The sequence below is a fragment of the Kogia breviceps genome, chromosome 8 (assembly GCF_026419965.1).
Source record: "Kogia breviceps isolate mKogBre1 chromosome 8, mKogBre1 haplotype 1, whole genome shotgun sequence".
In the NCBI taxonomy this organism is placed as follows: domain Eukaryota; kingdom Metazoa; phylum Chordata; class Mammalia; order Artiodactyla; family Physeteridae; genus Kogia; species Kogia breviceps.
The window spans coordinates 2,230,187-2,248,195 of record NC_081317.1 but is presented as its reverse complement, the minus strand read 5'-3'; the positions used below and the strand labels follow the sequence as shown (position 1 = coordinate 2,248,195).

Here is an 18,009-nt window from a genome sequence, read left to right as displayed (position 1 = left end):
GCTGACCCAGCACTTTCTGCCCGCCTGGCCGTGCTAGGCTCTTTTCTGGCACGGAGAGCATGGCGGGCTCAGGCAGGCAGGGGTGCACGGGTTCACCTGCAGAACACCGTGGCCCCTGTTTTAGGAGGAGGAGACGTCACGTGCCCCGGCGCTGCCTCCCTCAGATCTGCCCGCTTGGCTGTGCCCGGCCCGCCTCCTAGAAGCCTGGCGGTGGGCGGTGCATCCCGCCGCCTCCGGGGGCGGGGCCAGCGTTGGCCCCGGGTTCCTGCTTGGCTGTTGCTGGGAAGGAAGGAGGCGACGGCACTGCTGCGGCCACCGGGCCCGGCACCGGCAGGCCACACGGGGCCAAGGGGCAGAGTGGCCGGCCGGAGGTACAGCCCTCGGGACGGCAGGGCTCAGGCCCTTCCCTGGGCCGGCGGTGGGGGGACAGGCCCAGAGCTGGCTGGGCAGGACCATGGGACACTCTGTGGGAGGCCAGAGGGCCTGGGCACCCTCCCAGCCCTCCGCCTCCCACTGAAGCCTGTGCCTGGACCTTCCCTCCATCCCCGCCCCCCCCCCCCGCCCCCGTCATCCTGCCGCCTGCGGGGAGGGCTTCTCTGGGCCGCCCCGTTTAACAGCACGAGGCCAACCCAGTCTGTCTGACCCCGAACCCTGGCAATGAATGGCCAGGCTGCAGACTCGGCTGGGAGAGAGTTGGAGGGGGCAGAAGCAGATCAATGTGGAAGCAGCTGCCCTGGCAGGAGGGCACTGGGCTGCCCCTGCCGGGCCGTGCCCCCCCACCCCCAGCCTGGGTGGGAGGGCGGGACTGGCCACGGGCCGGGAAGGGGCACGTGGCAGCCCCTGCGTTGGCGCGGGGCGGGGGAGAAGGAGTCTGGGTCGGAGGCCCAGGGGGGTGGGGTGGGGAGGGGGCGGGGGAGGCGGGGTGGGGGGGGCTGGGGGGGGAGGGGGCGGGCAGATGCCCGGCCTTGGAAAGGCTTCCCGGGCAACCACGTGACGCTGAGTTTCTGACAGTAGGTCCTCACTGTTGGCGGCTCCTGGAAAGTTAAGGAAATCGGAAATCCAAGGACGAAAGGTAAGTGCAGACACGAGCCAGCTGCACCGCCCCCCCCCCCCACCATGCCCAGGGCACCTGAAGCGGGGCAGAGCTGATGGAGGGACGGGTGCCGGCCCCAGCCTCGAACCCCCGACCCGAAGCCCCTCAAATCACCCCCTGCCTACTCCCTCGTCTGGCCCTACAGAGGGCGGGCACAGAGGGAGGGTCTCTGTGGTGAGGGTGGGGCAGCCCTGACCGACCTGAGAGCCCGGTGCCGGCGGGGGAGCGGAGGGGGTGCGTGCAGTGGGCAGTGCCGGCCGGTGAGGGCGGGAAAGCGTGTGGCAGTGGGTCCCCCCCAGCCTCTCCTCCCCCAGACCAGGCCCCGAGATGTCTGTGGACTGCGAGTTTGGGAGCCAGCAGGCTTGGCCACACGGCGGCCCTGTGACCTTGGTCACCTTGGCGGGCCTCCTTGGGCCTCAGTCTCCCCGCTCTGTGAAATGGGGACAACAGTCACCTTGACCCCCGAGCAGAGAGAACGCGTGTTCCCGGCTTGCCGTGTGGCACTCGCTTGGAAATGGAAGTGGTCTGAATTAACTGGCTAATCGATATCCATCGCGGCTATTAACGTAGGGGCGCGACTCAGTACCTCAACCACAGCCAAAGCCCTCTTACTTTTCCTGCTGATCCCACAGGTGGGCCCAGGAGCCTCTCTGAGGCGCCCTTTCTTGTCTGTGTTCCTCCCGTCCAGGGAGGCCCCTCTTCTGCATCCTGTCTCCTGAGACGGCGGGCCCCCGTCACAGTTTTCTTCTTATAATTATGAGGCTCTTCGGACTGGGGAGGGGTGCAAGGTGAGCCCTGCAGGCTACTGGGAGGTCACCGAGGAGGAGGGAGGCTGGTTACCCATCCTCCGAGTCCCCACCTGGATTCGAGACGGCCCGAGGGAGCAGGGGGCCTGGACCCCGCTGCCGTGCTCACCTTCTGCCTCGGGTCCCAAAGGGCTGTGGAGCCAACGTGGCAGAAATAACTTGCGTCTGGGGTTGCCCCGGAGGGCGTGTTGGGTACAGGCTGGAGGGTTGGGTGTCCCTGCCCCAGGCTCCCCGCCACCCGCCCTGAGGCCCTGCAGCCCTGCAGCCCTGCCCCACCACGCAAACTGCCCCCCTTTTGCCCCCACCATGGTCTCCCCTGGGCCCAGACAGAGCCTGAAGCGTACGGGGCCCTCAGTACACGTGGACAAATGCCCGGTGCACACGTGACGTGGGTGGGCGACAGGAGGGCGGCCGGAGGGTGACAGCGCGGGGGCCCTGGGTCTCACTTGCACAGAGCCCTCTGTGCCCCAGGCCGCCCCGGCTCTCTCTCCAGCTCCCTGCCGTGCTCAAGCCGAGTCCCCCTGGCCTTGCTGAGCCGGGCCCTGCGTGTGGCCGCCACCTGTCCTCGCCGGAGCCCTGCCCAGGGCCTGGGGCTGCGACTCCTGACCAGCGGGGCCCGGCCCACCCCTGAGAAGAGTGTGCCCTACCAGCAAACCCTGAAAGAGGCACGGGACCCCTGGGCAGGCGCCCAGGGCCCAAGCCGGCCCCTGCCCAGTACAGCCAATGTGGTGGTCATCGGCGGGGGCAGCTTGGGCTGCCAGACCCTCTACCACCTGGCCAAGCTGGGCATGAGCGGGGCAGTGCTACTGGAGCGGGAGCGGCTGACCTCCGGGACCACCTGGCACACGGCGGGTAGGGGCCTGGGTGCAAGCGGGGGCGGGAGGGTCTGGACTCAGCCAGGGGCCGGCTCTGGGTTGGCACCCGGAGGCCTGTCAGTGGCAGCTGAGCTGGAGGGGGAGGACACGGGGAAAAGATGCGGGGTCCTGCTGAGGGTGACCCTGCGTGCCCCCCGAGCCTCTGAAGAGCTGTGAAGGGGAGGAGGGAGAGCAGATGCTGACTGGGGGACCCTGGAGGGCAGAGCCGAGACCAGAGCTGGGCGCCCAGGCAGCTGTCTATTCAAAGAGCAAAGCCCTTTCCCTGGACGGAGCCACCCGGGAAGAGGGCCGTGCATGGGGTGTAGAGGGTGGATGGGGAAGGGACCATCAGGGGTGATGCAGGGCGGTGTCCTCCACGGGCACCATGATTCTCAGCCAACTAACCGGTGGGCATATAGTAAAAGCACCTACTGTGTGCATGTCCCAGGGCAGCCAACCTTCTGCCTTAACCCTGCGTGAAGTTTGCCAGGTTCTGTGGGGAAAACCCTCCCACTTTGGCCAATGTGAGTGTGATGTCGCTGGGCGTGGAGCTGGGAAGAGGTTCAGGCATCACGTGTCTTGAGAGCTGACACAGCTGGCCCTGCACGCCACTGCCCCTGCCTACCCGCCGTCCTGTCTTGGCTGGGCCCACACAGCCTCTCCCCGACTGCTACCTCTGCCCTGGCCTCCCGCTCCCCAAACTCTGCTCGGAAGGGAGCAGCTTTGTGGGTGAAGAGGCTGCCTTTGGACTTACGTCAGGCCTGGGGTGGGGTCCTGGCCCCATCTTCACCCGTCCTGTGATCCTAGGCACAGAACCGTTTGGTGCTGCCTTAATTTCACTATAAAAGGGTCATGCCTGCCTCCCAGGACTGCTCTGTCACCCAGTGACAGGCTCAGTACACAGGAGGCGCTCCATAAAGGGGAGCCCTTGGATACTGTCACGCTCTGAGCTGCCCAAGGGCGATGTCCTGGAACTCAGCTTCGAGCCCGTCACTTCCTGCTCCTCAGCCTCTCCGGGCTCTCCATGGCCTGCAGAGACGCTCCCCGCCCACTGCCTGATCTTCAGGAGCCCTGGCCTGCAGGGAGGAGCCGGGGTGCAGCACCGCAGTGCTGGGGCTGACGGCGCCCCGCCCCTCCCCCGCCAGGCCTGCTGTGGCAGCTGCGGCCCAGCGACGTGGAGGTGGAGCTTCTGGCCCACACGAGGCGCGTGGTGAGCCGCGACCTGGGGGAGGAGACGGGGCTGCACACGGGCTGGATCCAGAACGGGGGCCTGTTCATCGCCTCCAACCGGCAGCGTCTGGATGAGTACAAGAGGCTCATGTCGGTGGGTGCACCCCTGCCAGGGCGGGGACTCATGTCCTGGGTGCACTCCCGCCCGGGCGAGTGAGTGGCTCCTGTCGGTGTGTCGCCCCCTGCCGGTGGCGGGCGGGGCAGCGTGTAGCGCAGGGAAGGCGCCCCGACAGATCTGGTTTCACGCCCTGGTGCTGCCCTTGCTGGCCGGGCCGCCTGGGCCAAGCGGCGTTGCCTCCGAGCCTCGGGCCTCGGCATCGTCACCTTTAAAACGGGACCGTGTTGCGCAGCACCGCTTGCCGAGCCTCAGGGCGGGAGAGGCCCGATAAACGGGAGTTATCGGCATGCACGGAGCTCACAGGAATCAGGACGAATGATGGGAAACTGCACTACCCAGGAGGAAGGCCCACCCTTCCCCCGGCACCGCTGACGGGGCTGAGGGAACGCCATAGTGGGCGAGACGGCAGAGAAAGCCTTCCGCTGTGGAAGGCCCTCTGCTGGGGTGGAGGGTTGATTCCTCACCCAGAGCAGCCAGGCCCGGACCCCAAATTCCAGGGCGTGGCTGAGACTGGCTCCTCCAGCAGTTCATTCCTTATGGAGCACCAGCTGAAGAGTGGCTCAGGGCCCAGCGAGCAGAGCGGCCTGTGTGGGTAGCAGAGGTACATTGTCACAGGGATGCCGGGTTCCTCTGGGTGCCCAGGCGGAAGCAGCGGCACCTGGCTTCATCAGAACGGGCTGGGTCTCTGGGGTTAGGAGGTGGCCTCATTCTGCCTACTCCCCCCACCCCGCCCCGCCCCGCCTCGCCCCGCCTCCGCCTTGCTCACTAATCAGCTGGGATGGAGGCTCCAGAGGTGCCCAGGCAACCTTTCAGCTCAAGTGCTGAGTGAGGTCTCTGCCGCTTTTCCTTCACCCTGCTCGGAGAGAGAATCTGATTGGCTCAGCTCATCTCTAGTTGGGCGGAGCCTGTCCTGATGGATGGATGCCTGGGGGCATTTGATTGGCTGCCCTTGGGCCAATCAAATGTGTCCGGGGTGAGGTCCGTCACACAGTCCGGGGCCTGGGACAGAGGGCCGCAGGGGTCTCTCGTCTGAGGAGCTGGTCTGACCATCAAACCTGGTTGAAGCTCAAAATATCAGACCTATGGGGTTTGTTTTTATTTATGTTATATAGTAAATCCTTATGTGCCAGGGACTGGTCTAAGCTCTTTAAAGGTGTCAACCACATAAACCATTATCACCCCCATTCCCCCAGATGACGTTAGCACCTTGCCCCAGGTCACATGGCTCATGTTAGAGCTGGATTGGGGGGGGCGGGATGGCCCCAGAGCCTGCTTCCAAGTACACCTGGGCTCCTTACTCTTCCTCAGAGCTGGCCCAAGGGACGGGGGCCGCTGGGGCACGGTGGCCGGCTAAGGGTTCCTGGGGGACACAGGGTCCGAACTGACCCTTGGAGGCCCAGACGGGGAGGGGAGTGGCCAAGGGGGTATGCTCCTCGAGGGCTCAGTTACTTTCCTCTGGGTCCCCCAGTTGGGCAAGGCCTATGGCGTGGAGTCCCACGTGCTGAGCCCGGCAGAGACCAAGGCACTGTATCCGCTGATGAATGTGGATGACCTCTACGGGACCCTGTACGTGCCGCATGACGGCACCATGGACCCCGCTGGCACCTGTACCGCCCTCGCCAGGGCCGCCACTGCCCGGGGAGCGCAGGTACGATGGCCTTCGGCCCTGGGTCCCCTGCCCCCAGCCCACCCCTCCTGCCTAAGAACCCCAAGACCAGAAGGCAAGAGAACACGTGCCGTTCTCTCTGCTCCACACAGGACCTGAGCCTCTAATCCGATCCTGCAGAGGCCGGCCAGCCTCAGGTTTATGCCCCATGTCAGCTCTCTTCCCTTCCCCGAGGTCTGGCCCTGCTAGAAGAGTGAGCCCGCCCCAAATCTCTTCTTGTAATTTTTATCTTCTTTTGTCTCAAATACACACATAGTTGTAGGAAAGATTAGAAAAGACAAATAAGCAAGAAAGAAGAAATGAGGATCACCCAGAGGTAACCAATGTTGACACTGTAGTTTTACTGCAAGTAATTTTCTATGCAGATGTATACGTAAATAAAATGGAGCCAAACTGCACTGTATGTGACCTTTTTACCGCAAGCATCTGTCAGTCAAATGAGCCCTCCTTTTCTTTTTTTTTCAAAAAAGCCTTGTCTGGGGGGACAAGTTCTCCAGGTCAAGGAACACGTGGAGTTGGTTCCCACCCTGTGGTCACCCCATTTCCCCAGTGGGGTCACGTGAAGCCTGCCTGAGGAGAAGCGGGCGTCCCGGGTACCTCCTGGGCTGGCGGGAGTGAGAGGGTAGGTGGTCAGTGCTCAGAGCGCCCGCATGGATTTGGAAGCAGCCCCTCTCGCTCCCAGGTTATCGAGAACTGCCCGGTGACCGGCATCAGTGTGCGGACGGATGATTTTGGGGTGCGGCGGGTCGAGGCTGTGGAGACAGAGCACGGCTCCATCCAGACGCCCTGCGTGGTCAACTGTGCAGGTGGGAACACGTTTCTTCTGGGCTCCCAAGTGGCCGCCCTGGCTGCTCCCTAAACCTGGCCTTTCTTAGGGCTGGGGGCCCGGGTGTGACCTGGGGAGTCACCGCCATGGCAGACAGGTCTGCAGAGGCGCCCAGCTGGCTGTGGCTCCCGCCAGGTGCCAGCAGAGCTGAGCCGTCTGCGCTCTGCCTGCAGGAGTGTGGGCAGGCGCCGTGGGCCGGATGGCTGCCGTCAAGGTCCCGCTGGTGGCCATGCACCATGCCTACGTCGTCACCGAGCGCATCGAAGGGATCCAGGTGAGGAGACGGCCCCAGGCACCAAGTGGGTGGTGCACGGACCTGGCTGTGAAGCCCAGCGCTTGGAGGTTCCTTCATCGCCCTGAGCGGCAGTGGCCTCATCTGTGAAATGGGACTCCTCATGACTGGAGGTTTGGGGTGGCCTGAGAATGAAATGAAGTAGCACTGGCATAACCCAAGGCTCCTGACCCCCTTTGCCTTCGGAGCACGGCTTCTCGTTGATGCCCAAGCCCGTCCTGCGTGGGGCGGCCAGTCTGGCTTTTGCCATGTTCTGCGCCCCAGGTGTTTCTGGGAACCTGTGAATGTTCGCACGCTCCCAAATGTGCCCTGGGTGCCAGTCTCAGAGGACATTGATCCCCAGCCCTAAGAAGCTCTCAGGGAGCCCTGGAGACACCTCTGCCAGAGGAGGTGGGGGGGGGAGGGGAGCTGTGCACCCCCTGACCTCTCTCCTCTCCTCCCTTTCTATCTCCCCTCTCCTCCCTTTCTATCTCTCCTCTCCTCCCTTTCTATCTCTCCTCTCCTCCCTTTCTATCTCCCCTCTCCTCCCTTTCTATCTCCCCTCTCCTCCCTTTCTATCTCCCCTCTCCTCCCTTTCTATCTCCCCTCTCCTCCCTTTCTATCTCCCCTCTCCTCCCTTTCTATCTCCCCTCTCCTCCCTTTCTATCTCCCCTCTCCTCCCTTTCTATCTCCCCTCTCCTCCCTTTCTATCTCCCCTCTCCTCCCTTTCTATCTCCCCTCTCCTCCCTTCCTATCTCCCCTCTCCTCCCGTTCTATCTCCCCTCTCCCCCCTTTCTATCTCCCCTCTCCTGTGCTGGTGGCTGGTAGCTTCCTGTCACCTTGTCACTGACCACCCCTCTTTCCCTCCAGCCTTCTCTCCCTCCCTCCCTCTAGCCCCTCCTCCATCATTGGTTCACCCATTCATCCATCTATTCATCTGTCCACCCTCTCTCATGCATCCATCCAGCCTTCACCCCCTCCACCCAGTCACCTCCCCCTCCACCCATTCCTCCATCATCCATCCACTTATTCATCCATCTAACCCTCCCTCCCCACCCCTCTCTGCATCAAACATTGACTGGATAAACGCTATGCTCCAAGCCCTCATCTAGAAACAGGGACTGTAACAGAGATAAGAACCTAGTTCTTGCCCCGGTGAGCTGGGAGAAGGGTACAAGCAAGTAAAGATAGTATTTATTTTCAAACAGGCTGATGGGGGCTCCCGGGGGGCAGGCACAGGGGCTTTAGGGACTCCCAGCCTGCGGACCAGGGGGGTGCCCTGGCGGAGGCCATGTCGAAGGGTCTTCTGAGGCATCCGAAGGGTGACAGAGGAAGGACGAGGGGGGGGGGGGCGCACAGAGCATGCCAGCCGAGGCAGTTCAGAGAAGCAAGCTTGAGGGTGTGGGTGTGGGGAGAGTGTGGGAGACCAGACTGACCTTGTCTAGGGTCGGGCTCCAGCAAAGAGGGTCCTGGGAGCCTCGTCGCCGCCCTGGCCAAGGCTGGCTTCCCTCTGGACACCAGGCTGGCCGCTGGGTGGACGCAGTGGCGGAGGGGTGGGGGAAGCTGGCGCGGGGCCGGCGTCTCCAACGCTCTTGCCCACCCCCCAACACACAAGGTTCCCCCGTTCGTGGACGAGTTTAATACAATCCAGCACACTCCTCCGAGGCCTGCTGTGGGCACTCGGGGCGGGGGGGGGGGGGCTCTGGGAAAAGAGGAGTCACGGCAGCTGTCGGTGCGGAGAGGCCCTGGCCCTGGTTCTGTGGGAAATATCCGCCGTGGCCGCCAGGGGTCGCCCTCAGGCCGCGGTGGGCTCCCGGGGGCTGGGCTCAAGCTGGGGACAGGCTGGGGGCAGAGCAGGCCTGTGTCCCCACAGAGGGACACAGAGGAGGATCACCGGGCATCCACAGAGCCCAAGACGGGGGCCTCAGGCTCTCCACGGCCTGATGCACGTGACGCCTAGCTTTGAGGCAGCTTTCAGGGAGAAGCAGGCCAGAGTGGGCCCAGGGACCCGCACCCTGAATCTTAAGGTCAGAGCCAAGCTGGGCTTGTTCATGTTACTCACAAACGCTGCCCCCACCCAGCAACCTGTGTGTTCTGGGAACCGCAGGCGGAGCTCCAGGAAAGGGCCACCAGCCCCATAAACTCTGAGACTTTTGTAGGAGAGAAGAGGAGATCTGGGGCTGGGGGCCAAGTTCCCCAGCTCCCCTCCACGTGGGGAGTCTGGGATGCCAGCCCCTCCCGAGGCCACACCTGGGCAGCCTGAATCTGGGAGAAGAGCGGGCCTCTGCCCCTGACCTCCCACGTGGTCCGATGCCGGGGTGGCTCAGAAAACAAACAAGCTCCTTTAGGCCAAGGCGGCTCCTGTAGTCGGGGCTCTGGGGCTCATGCTGGGAGGCCCCTGACGCTTGGGCCTGTCCTCGGCTGGTCGGGAGGCTCCCTGGGTTGACAGTCTTGCAGCAGGACACCGACTGATCAGATCTGGGCCTCATGGTGTTGGCCCCGGGCTGGCCAGTGAGGGCTCAGGGCTTTGCCACCTGGACCACATGCCCTTTATCTTTCTTTGTGGGTGGCCAGAGGGCCGTGCTGCCCTAGGGACCCCAGCTCTGAGAAGAGGTCCCCCCAGTCCTGGGTCCCAGCCGAATGCTGCCCCCAGCTCCTCTGTGACCTTGTCCCTTTCCTCTCTGGGCCTGGCCTCCGCGTCTATCAAACGTGGTGGCCCAGATGCTCCCTTGTGGTCTGGCATCCCCACGATCCTTGACCCACCTTTGCAGAAACTGCTCTGTTGGGGCACGGAGCAAGGGGAAAGGGCCCAAGCTCAGGGTCTGCAACTGGGGGAGTCTCCAACTCCCCCATTACGAGCCAGGTGAGTCGAGGTGCCACCTGAGCCTCCGTTTCCTTCTCTGCAAAATGGGTAAAAATTGTAGCTACCTCTTAGGGCCGTGCTGAGGGAGGAACCAAGTGATGGGCTGAAGGGCTGAGCACAGAGCAGGTGCTCATTAGGGGGGGACCACGATGACCGTGACCAAGGGCATGGGGTGCTCCAGCCAGCTGGTGCTTCAGACGAAGAGAGCAGGGAAGGCTGGAGCCATCCGGAGGGCTTCCCGGAGGAAGCAGCTGACAGGATTTGGATGGGGGTGGGGCCAGGATGGAAGGAACGGGCTGAGATTAGGAGGCAGAGACACCAGTGCAATTGGCGTTACGCCTATAGGGTGGGCTTCCGGAGGGAGGAAGCAGTGAGGGTACCCTGTGGATGCCTTGGGGCTGAGCTGAGCCTGTGCTGGCCAGTCTGAGGCAGCTGGGGCCTTGCAAGGCAGGGAGGTGGGGACACTGATCCTGCTGGACGAAAGCCAGGGGCCTCCCTGGCCACCAGGGGTCCCCGCTGTCCTGCTCTATGGAGCTCTGGCATTCTGTTGGTTTTGTTTTTAGAGTAGTAGTGACAACAGAGGTAATGATATCACTATTGTTATTCCTGAAGTGCTCGGTTACTGAGAACTTCCCATGTGCAGACTCAATGCAGACATTGATTAAAATGTCTGGCAAAATCAGTGCAGCCAGGGCTTCCCTGGTGGTGCAGTGGTTGAGAGTCCGCCTGCCGATGCAGGGGACACGGGTTCGTGCCCCGGTCCGGGAAGATCCCACGTGCCGCGGAGCAACTAAGCCCGTGAGCCGTGGCCGCTGCGCCTGCGCGTCCGGAGCCTGTGCTCCGCAATGGGAGAGGCCACAACAGTGAGAGGCCCGCATACCGCAAAAAAAAAAAAAAAATCAGTGCAGGCATTCTTAGTCCAGCTCTGCAGAGGAGCCAGGCGACTAGGAGACTGGAGGAGCAGGGAGGGCCATCTGCCAGCTTATCCCTTTTGGTCTCTGCGTGTCCTCGAAGGTGGGGTGGAGGGGTCACGTCAGATGTGTCCATCTCCAGGGCAGGGGCAACGGAGAGCAGGGTTGAGAGCAGGCAGTTCCCCGAGTGCTGAGGACCCCCGTGGAGGTGGGCCTCTTCCCACCCCCCGCTCACTTTCTAAAATGCTTTGGTTTTGTTTATCCGTTCATTTATTGGTTAAATCAGTAGTCAGTATTTGCAGTATAATGACAATGAGAACATTGTTAACTCCTGAGCAAATAGTGTCCAACTTTTTGTGTTTCCTGGAGTTATTAATAGTTTTTTTCTGCTTGTTCAGTTTCCTATGTAGCTGTGACTGGTTCTTTATTCCTATCTATCTATCCGTCTATCTATCTCTATCATCTATTTATCTATCTGTGTATCTCTCTCTATCATCTATCTATGTATCTATCTATCTATATCTATCTGTTTGTCTATGTCTATCATCTATCTATCTGTCTATCTCTCTCTATCATCTATGTATCTATCTCTCTCTCTCTCTCTCTCTCTATCATCTATCTCTCTCTCTCTCTCTCTCTCTCTCTATCATCTATCTATCTGTCTATCTCTCTCTATCTATGTATCTATCTGTCTATCTCTCTATCATCTATCTATCTGTCTGTCTCTCTCTATCATCTATGTATCTATCTCTCTCTCTCTCTCTCTCTCTCTCTCATCTATCTGTCTATCTCTCTCTATCTATGTATCTATCTGTCTATCTCTCTATCATCTATCTATCTATCTATCTCTATCACCTAGCTGTCATTTATCTATCTACCTAACATTATCTTAGTCTTTGAAACCCCATACCCATTATCAGTCCCCATTTCCCACCCCACCCTCAACTTAGATAGTCACTAATCTAATTTCTGTCTCTATGGATTTTCCTATTTTGGACTTTGAATGAAATGGAATCATACCGTTTGTGGCCTTTATGCCTGGCTTCTTTCACTCTGCATGACGTTGTCAAGCCTCACCCGTGGGGTACATGTAGCAGAATTTCATTCCTTTTTATGGCTGAATAATATACTCTTGTAAACCACAATTGATTTACCTGTTCATGTGTTGATGGGCATATGGGTTGTTTTCACTTTTTGGCTATTGTGAATAACGCTGCTATGAAAAGTTTTTGTGTGGACATATGTTTTCCTTTCTCTTGGGTGGAAGTGGGATTGCTGAGTCATAGAGTAACTCTATGTTTAACTTTCTGAGGAACGGCCAGACTGTTTTCCAAGGAAGCTGCACGGTTTTACATTCCCGTCAACAGTGTATGAAGGTTCTGACTCTCCATATTCTCAGCAGTATTTGTTATTGTCTATCTTTTTGATTCTAGCCATCGTACCGGGTGTGGAGTGGTGCTTTGTGGCTTGAGTTGCATTTCCCTAATGACTGATGTTGTTGAGTGTCTTTTCATGTGCCTGTTGGCCGTCTGTCTATCTTCTCTGGGGAAACCTCTATTCAGATACTTTGCTCATTTTTAATTGGATTGTCATTCTGTTGACCTATAAGAGTTCGTACATTCTGGATACAAGTCCCTCATCAGATTTATGATTTGCAAATATTTTCTCCCATTCTGTGGGTTGTCTTTTCACTCTCTTGTTGGTATTGTTGGCAGCACAAAAGTTCTTAATTTTGATGAAGTACAACCTATGTAATTTTTTCTTTTGTCCCTCGTGCTATCATATTTAAGAAGGCATTTCGTAAACCAGGCCACAGAGATTTATTCCCGTATTTTCTTCTAAGAATTTTATAGTCTTAGCTCTTATAATTAGGTCTACAATACATTTGGAATTAAATTTTGTGTGTGGCGTGAGGAAGGGGTCCGGCTTCGTGCTTTTGCAGGCGGCTATTCGGGTGTTCTGGCACCGTTTGCTGAAGATTATCCTTTTCTCCGTTGAATTGCCTTGGAATCCTTGTGGAAAATCAATTGACCATAAGTGTGAGGGTTTATTTCTGGACTCTCAGTTCTATTCCGTTGATCTATATATGTCTATCCTTATGTTTGTACCACTCTGTCTTGATTATATTAACCTTGTAGTAAGTTTTGAAATCAGAAGTGTAAGTCCTCCGTGTTTGTTCTTCTCTTTTAAGATTGCTTTGAATATTCTGGGTCCCTTGCACTTCCATATGAATTTTAGGATCAGCTTGTCAACTTCTGCCAAGAAGCCAGCTGAGATTTTGGTGGGAGCTGTGTTGAATCTGTAGATCAGTTTGGGGGGTACTGTCATCTTAGCAATAGTAAGTCTTCATTTTGTAAACTTGAGAGGTCTTTCCATCTTCTTTAATTTCTTTCAAAGACATTTTCTAGTGTTTAGAGTACAGGTTTCACACTTCTTTTGTTAAATTTATTTGTAAGCATTTTATTATTTTTGATATCGTAAATGGAATTATTTTCCTAATTTCATTTTTGATTGTTCACTGCTGGTATAGAGAAATACAGTGGTTTTTGTCTGTTTGTTGTACATTGACCTTGTATCCTGCCACCTTGTTGAACTATTTTATAAGTTATAATAGTTTTTAGTGGGGTCGTTAGGATTTTCTGTATGGAAGATCATGTCATCTGCACATAGAGATAGTTTTACTTGTTTTCCCTCTGGATGCCTTTCATTACTCTTTCTTGCCTGATTCCTGCCCTGGCCAGGACCTCCTGTACAGTGTTGAATGGCAGGGGTGACAGTGGACATCCTTCTCTTGGCCTGGTCTTAGAGGAAACACTGCAAATAAGTATATGCATTTGCTGTGGGTGTTTCTCAGATACTCTTTACCAGGAAGTTCCCTTCTATTCCTAGACATTGGGTGTTTTTATCATGAAAGTGTTTTATCTGTCAAATGCTTTTTTTTGCATCTAGTGAAATAATTAGTGGTTTTTGTCTTTTATTGATAATGGTATATTACACAGATTTTCAGATGTTAAACCAACCTTGCATTCCCGGGATAAATCCCATTTGGTCTTGGTATATAATCCTTTTTCTATGTTTCTGGATTCAGTTTCCTAGTATTGTGTCAAGGATATTTGCATCTATATTCATAACTGTCACAATTTTCCCCCAAGCATCTCAACGGATCTGTCAGACACCTATCAGTAATATTGTCTGCCTACTCAGACATGGCAGAGAAACCACATAAAGTCTGTCAGTCCCGTTCCTCCCCTGTAAGGACCCCTCCCCTTGCCTTCTGATCTCCATCAGCCTCTGATCAGCTGCTACCCTGGGACCTTCCTCACCCACCTTCTGTTTGGATCTGCTGCTCTCTGGATCCGTGGCATGGTCTCTGGCCACTTACTGAGAAGGGCACCTGGAAAGTAAACGTTTTTGTGTGCATGAATGTCTGAAGAAAATATTCTTTCTTACAGTCAGTTGATGAATTGACTGGGTCAAGAATTCTGTATTTAAAATCGTCTTTCAGAATTTTGAGGACTTCGCTCCAGGTCTTCAGCCTCCAGGAATGCTGTTTCTTTGTTTAGGACCCACCTGTTCACCTGATGTTCCATCCTCATGTGGCCTTGGTGCAGGCCTGGTCCAGTCACAGGGCTTGGTGGGCACTTGTGGGCCCTTCAATACTGAGATTCACGATTTTCAGTCCGAGAAATCATCTTGGATTTTTGCTTTGACTTTCCTTCTACTCCATTTTCTCTTTTTTTCTCTTCCTGGAACCCCCGTAAGGCGGACATCAGACCTTCAGGATTGACTTTCTAATTTTCTTATTTTTTTCCCTTTCCTGATTTCCATGCCTTAATCTGTTTTAGCCTAATTTCTGGAAGATGTCCTTGGCCTTATCCAATCCTTCTGTCGAATGCCCTTCTCCTTGGTGAGGGACCTCCATGTCAGCGTCTGGAGTCTTCCCCAGACCACTCAGTGTCTCCACAGAAGACTCTCCAATCTGTTGTCGAGGGGGGATGGCAGCCCACTGCTCACCTCCCCGGAGCCTGGAGCCCCTGGGGACCCATTTCTCCAGAGACAGACCTCAGGGCCCCTGCAGGGTAGGGCCAGGCCCTGGGCGGCACGCGGCGGGGATGGAAGGAATCTGGGTCCAATTGCTTTGAAGAGACCCTAGTCCAACTTCCTGTTCACGTTCACGCACATACTCTCACACACACACACGTGTACCCTTACACGCGTGCGAGCCTGCACACATACACACTCGGCCCACCGTCTCCTGCGGAGGGACCTGGGGTTGCCCTAGGCTCGGCCTTTGCAGATTGGAGGGGACTGGACAGAGGCTGGCAAGCTGTCGCCCCTCTCCCAGCCCTGAGCTAAGGCACCGGCCCTCCCCCATCCACTCTGCACCCGCCAGTGTTGGTTGAGATGCCCCGTCTGCTGTGTTCTGTGGGTTATCCTTCTTTCTTCCCTCCCTCCCTCCTTCCATCTTTGCTGCTATTTTATGGGGTTTCAGTGGGGTGGTTTGTCCACTGTGTGACCCGAGGCCCCAGGTCCACCCTGTCCTCAGGGTCCTACAACGAGGAGGTGGCACCGTGGGCCCAGCTTGGGTCTGTGACCCTGACCCCGAGGCCTCTGTGCTCCACCTTTTGCAGAACATGCCCAACGTGCGCGACCACGACGCCTCCATCTACCTCCGCCTCCAAGGGGACGCCTTGTCCGTGGGCGGCTACGAGACCAACCCCATCTTCTGGGAGGAGGTGAGACCCCAGGGCTCGAGGGAGGGGTTGGGGCTGCGTCTCAGCACGGAGGAGCCTTCTTCCGGAGGCTGTCCCCCCGGAGCTCCCCCGACCCTGGGGGCTTACCTGAGAAGTGGCACGTCCCCCATCCCACAAGGTCAAACCCATTTTTTCCAACCCCTGAAGAACCTGGCACACAGGCGGATCCCGACTCGGGGCAGGCGGAGGGCTTGCCTCAAAACATCAATAGTCAGAGGCTGCAACGTGTGAAATAATGACTTTAGAAGATTATGAAAGCATTGAAGCTCTCTGTCCATCAACAAACAGTCCCATGCCCTCCCCCACCCCCCGTGGTTGCAGCTGTATCTCCCTCCGGCCTGGGCTGCTCTCCTGGCAGCTCCTGGGGTTCATGCAGGGCCAGCGGCCCCCTCAGCACCCCCCAGCCCCCTAGAGCATGTACGGACCACCCCAGCTCCCGTACTCATGCATTTAGTGTACAAATTGAACAACAAAATGACCCCTTTCGGCCAGATACTGTTTAACTTAAGGAGAGAGACCAAGATAAGAGTCCCTGTCCCCAGAGGCCTCTATTCTGGTGGGGAGACACAGAGTAAATAAGCAAAGAAGTAATGCAATTGGGGATGGTGGTCTGTGCCCTGAGTGAAGTCAGCAGGTTAAGGATAAGCCTGTCGAGACTGGCGTGGAAGGATGTCCTTCGGACTGTGGTCGGGCAGGGCTCCCTGAGGAGCTGGCATCGAGCACAGAGCCCTGCAGAGAGAAGGCGGGGGAGGAGCTGCCCCAGGTGGAGGTGAAGGCCCTGAGGTCAGATCAGGCTTGCTTTTCCCGAAGACCCGAAGGAAGGTCAGCGCGGACGTGGGCTGGTGGTAGACGTGGGCAGGGTCCACTCAGGTAGGGCCGATATGACTTAGGTGAATGGGGTGAAGGAGGGCAGGAAGCAAGGCGGCGGGGCAGAGGCCAGGGCAACAAAGGCAGAGCAGACGGGCCGCTGAGGGGTTGGGGGAGGGGAGACACAGTGAGGGGACCAGCCCAGCCCTGTCACCACCTAATCGAGAGGCCGGCCCGGCCCTGCCTGGCTCTCACTCCCGTGGGGCGCTGTCACAGGGCAGGTTCCCTGCCCGCCCCCCAGGTGTCGGACAAGTTTGCCTTTGGCCTCTTCGACCTGGACTGGGATGTGTTCAGCCAGCACATTGAAGGTGCCGTCAACCGGGTCCCCGTGCTGGAGAAAACGGGGATTAAGTCCACAGTCTGCGGCCCAGGTGAGTGGGGCGGCCTGGAGCTGGGGGTGGGCCGCCCCCTGAGGCTGGCGCAGCCGCCCCTCCGTCCTGGGCCTCGGGTGCTGCGTTTGCTTCCCTCCCGCAGGCAAGAGCCGTGCGTGAGCTGGGCGAGGGCAGGAGTTCGCCCGCGGGCACACGGCCAGGCTTCCTCCCGCCCTCCCCAGCGTGAGTCCCTCCTTGACTTGTCCCTGGAACTTGGTGTTTTCATCTGTAAGATGGGATGAGCCCCCTCCCAGCGCCTGGTGAGGCTGAGCAAGGAGAGGAGGGCCAAGCTCCTTCCCGAGGCCGTTCTCACAGGGCTGTAGACCCCCGTTCCGGCTCAGCCTCACCCCTTGGCCCTCTGCCCTCGGCAGCCAGGCCAGCAGGGCCGCACGCCCACACAGCACGGAAAGGCCCAAGCCGGTGCCTCCCCTCTGGCCCCTGGGAGGGCTGAGCTGCAGGAGGCCGGAGGGAAAGGGGGAGGACGGAGTGGCTCAGCTTCCGATGCCCCCCTCGGGTATGCATGGTGCAGCCCCTGACCCTGCCCGGCCGGCCGGTGCCCGCGGGGATCGAGCACCAGGCGGGGCGGACTCGGACCCCCAGCACTGACGCGTTTGGCCAAGGCCACTAGTTTACTGTTCAGGGCCTGCCGGCCAGGCTAGGCTTTGGCCATTCAAACTGATGTGACTTGTCCCGGCACGGGTCACTCACAGCTCAGCAGGGAGAGGTGACCGCTCGATGACGGAGCCTGAGAGAGGGCCATCCTGGGGTTGCCCAGGGAGCACAGGGGCCCCAGGGTGGGGGAGGCCCAGGCACGCAGAGTGAGTGTCTCAAAGGCTGGGTGCAGATGGAGAAGGTTCTAGAATAAGATTCAGGCCCGGGGCAACGTGAGCGGGGACGAGGTGTGAAGGAGCTCGCACAGCGTCCGCTCAGCTCCTTCTGACTCTGCTGAGCCCTGCCTTGCGCCCGGCACGTGGGGAGCGCAGCGGGGGAGCCTGTGTGGGAGGCTGGGCGGAGCTCCCGAAGCGGGAACCCAAGGGGGGTGGGCTCGGGGCAGGGGGCAGCACGTTCCCGTGTGACGGCACTGGGGTGCAGGGGTGAGGCTGCTGGCCTGGGGTCCCGGCAGACGGTGGCCTCTGGGCGTAGAGGGGCCCAAGCTGGCCCTGGGGCCCAGACGTTTCAGCTGCGGGGCTGAGCATGGGAGGTACTGGGGTGGTGGGAGCAGGGCGGGCCACCCAGAGGGTGCCGAGGGGGGCTGCGGGGCCAGGGTTCCGGGCGGGCGAGACACGCCACCCCATGCTGGTTCCAGCAGAATCACGTGGGCATCCCCCCTCCTTCCTGCTCGGGTGGGATCGCTTTAATCCTCAAGAGAGGCAAGAACC

At 58.5% G+C, this 18,009-nt stretch overlaps 1 protein-coding gene across 6 annotated transcripts in view; it reads left to right on the top strand.

The window, feature by feature from the left end:
• The first annotated feature begins 241 nt into the window (after nucleotides 1-241).
• Nucleotides 242-18,009, top strand: part of SARDH (sarcosine dehydrogenase) — a 64,918-nt gene continuing 47,150 nt past the window's right edge. Inside the window, exons 1-10 of one of the 6 annotated variants that reach the window (XM_067040297.1) lie at nucleotides 242-371; nucleotides 1,015-1,072; nucleotides 1,782-1,881; nucleotides 2,393-2,751; nucleotides 3,899-4,077; nucleotides 5,570-5,749; nucleotides 6,450-6,573; nucleotides 6,767-6,867; nucleotides 15,270-15,374; nucleotides 16,501-16,630. In XM_067040297.1, the coding sequence (XP_066896398.1) occupies nucleotides 1,850-1,881; nucleotides 2,393-2,751; nucleotides 3,899-4,077; nucleotides 5,570-5,749; nucleotides 6,450-6,573; nucleotides 6,767-6,867; nucleotides 15,270-15,374; nucleotides 16,501-16,630 (1,210 nt within the window). In that variant the 5' untranslated portion in view covers nucleotides 242-371; nucleotides 1,015-1,072; nucleotides 1,782-1,849. Of the gene's footprint in view, nucleotides 372-1,011; nucleotides 1,073-1,725; nucleotides 1,882-2,353; nucleotides 2,752-3,898; nucleotides 4,078-5,569; nucleotides 5,750-6,449; nucleotides 6,574-6,766; nucleotides 6,868-15,269; nucleotides 15,375-16,500; nucleotides 16,631-18,009 lie in introns of all 6 variants that reach the window. The other 5 variants (XM_067040294.1, XM_059073294.2, XM_067040298.1 and 2 more) reach the window with 5 other exon arrangements.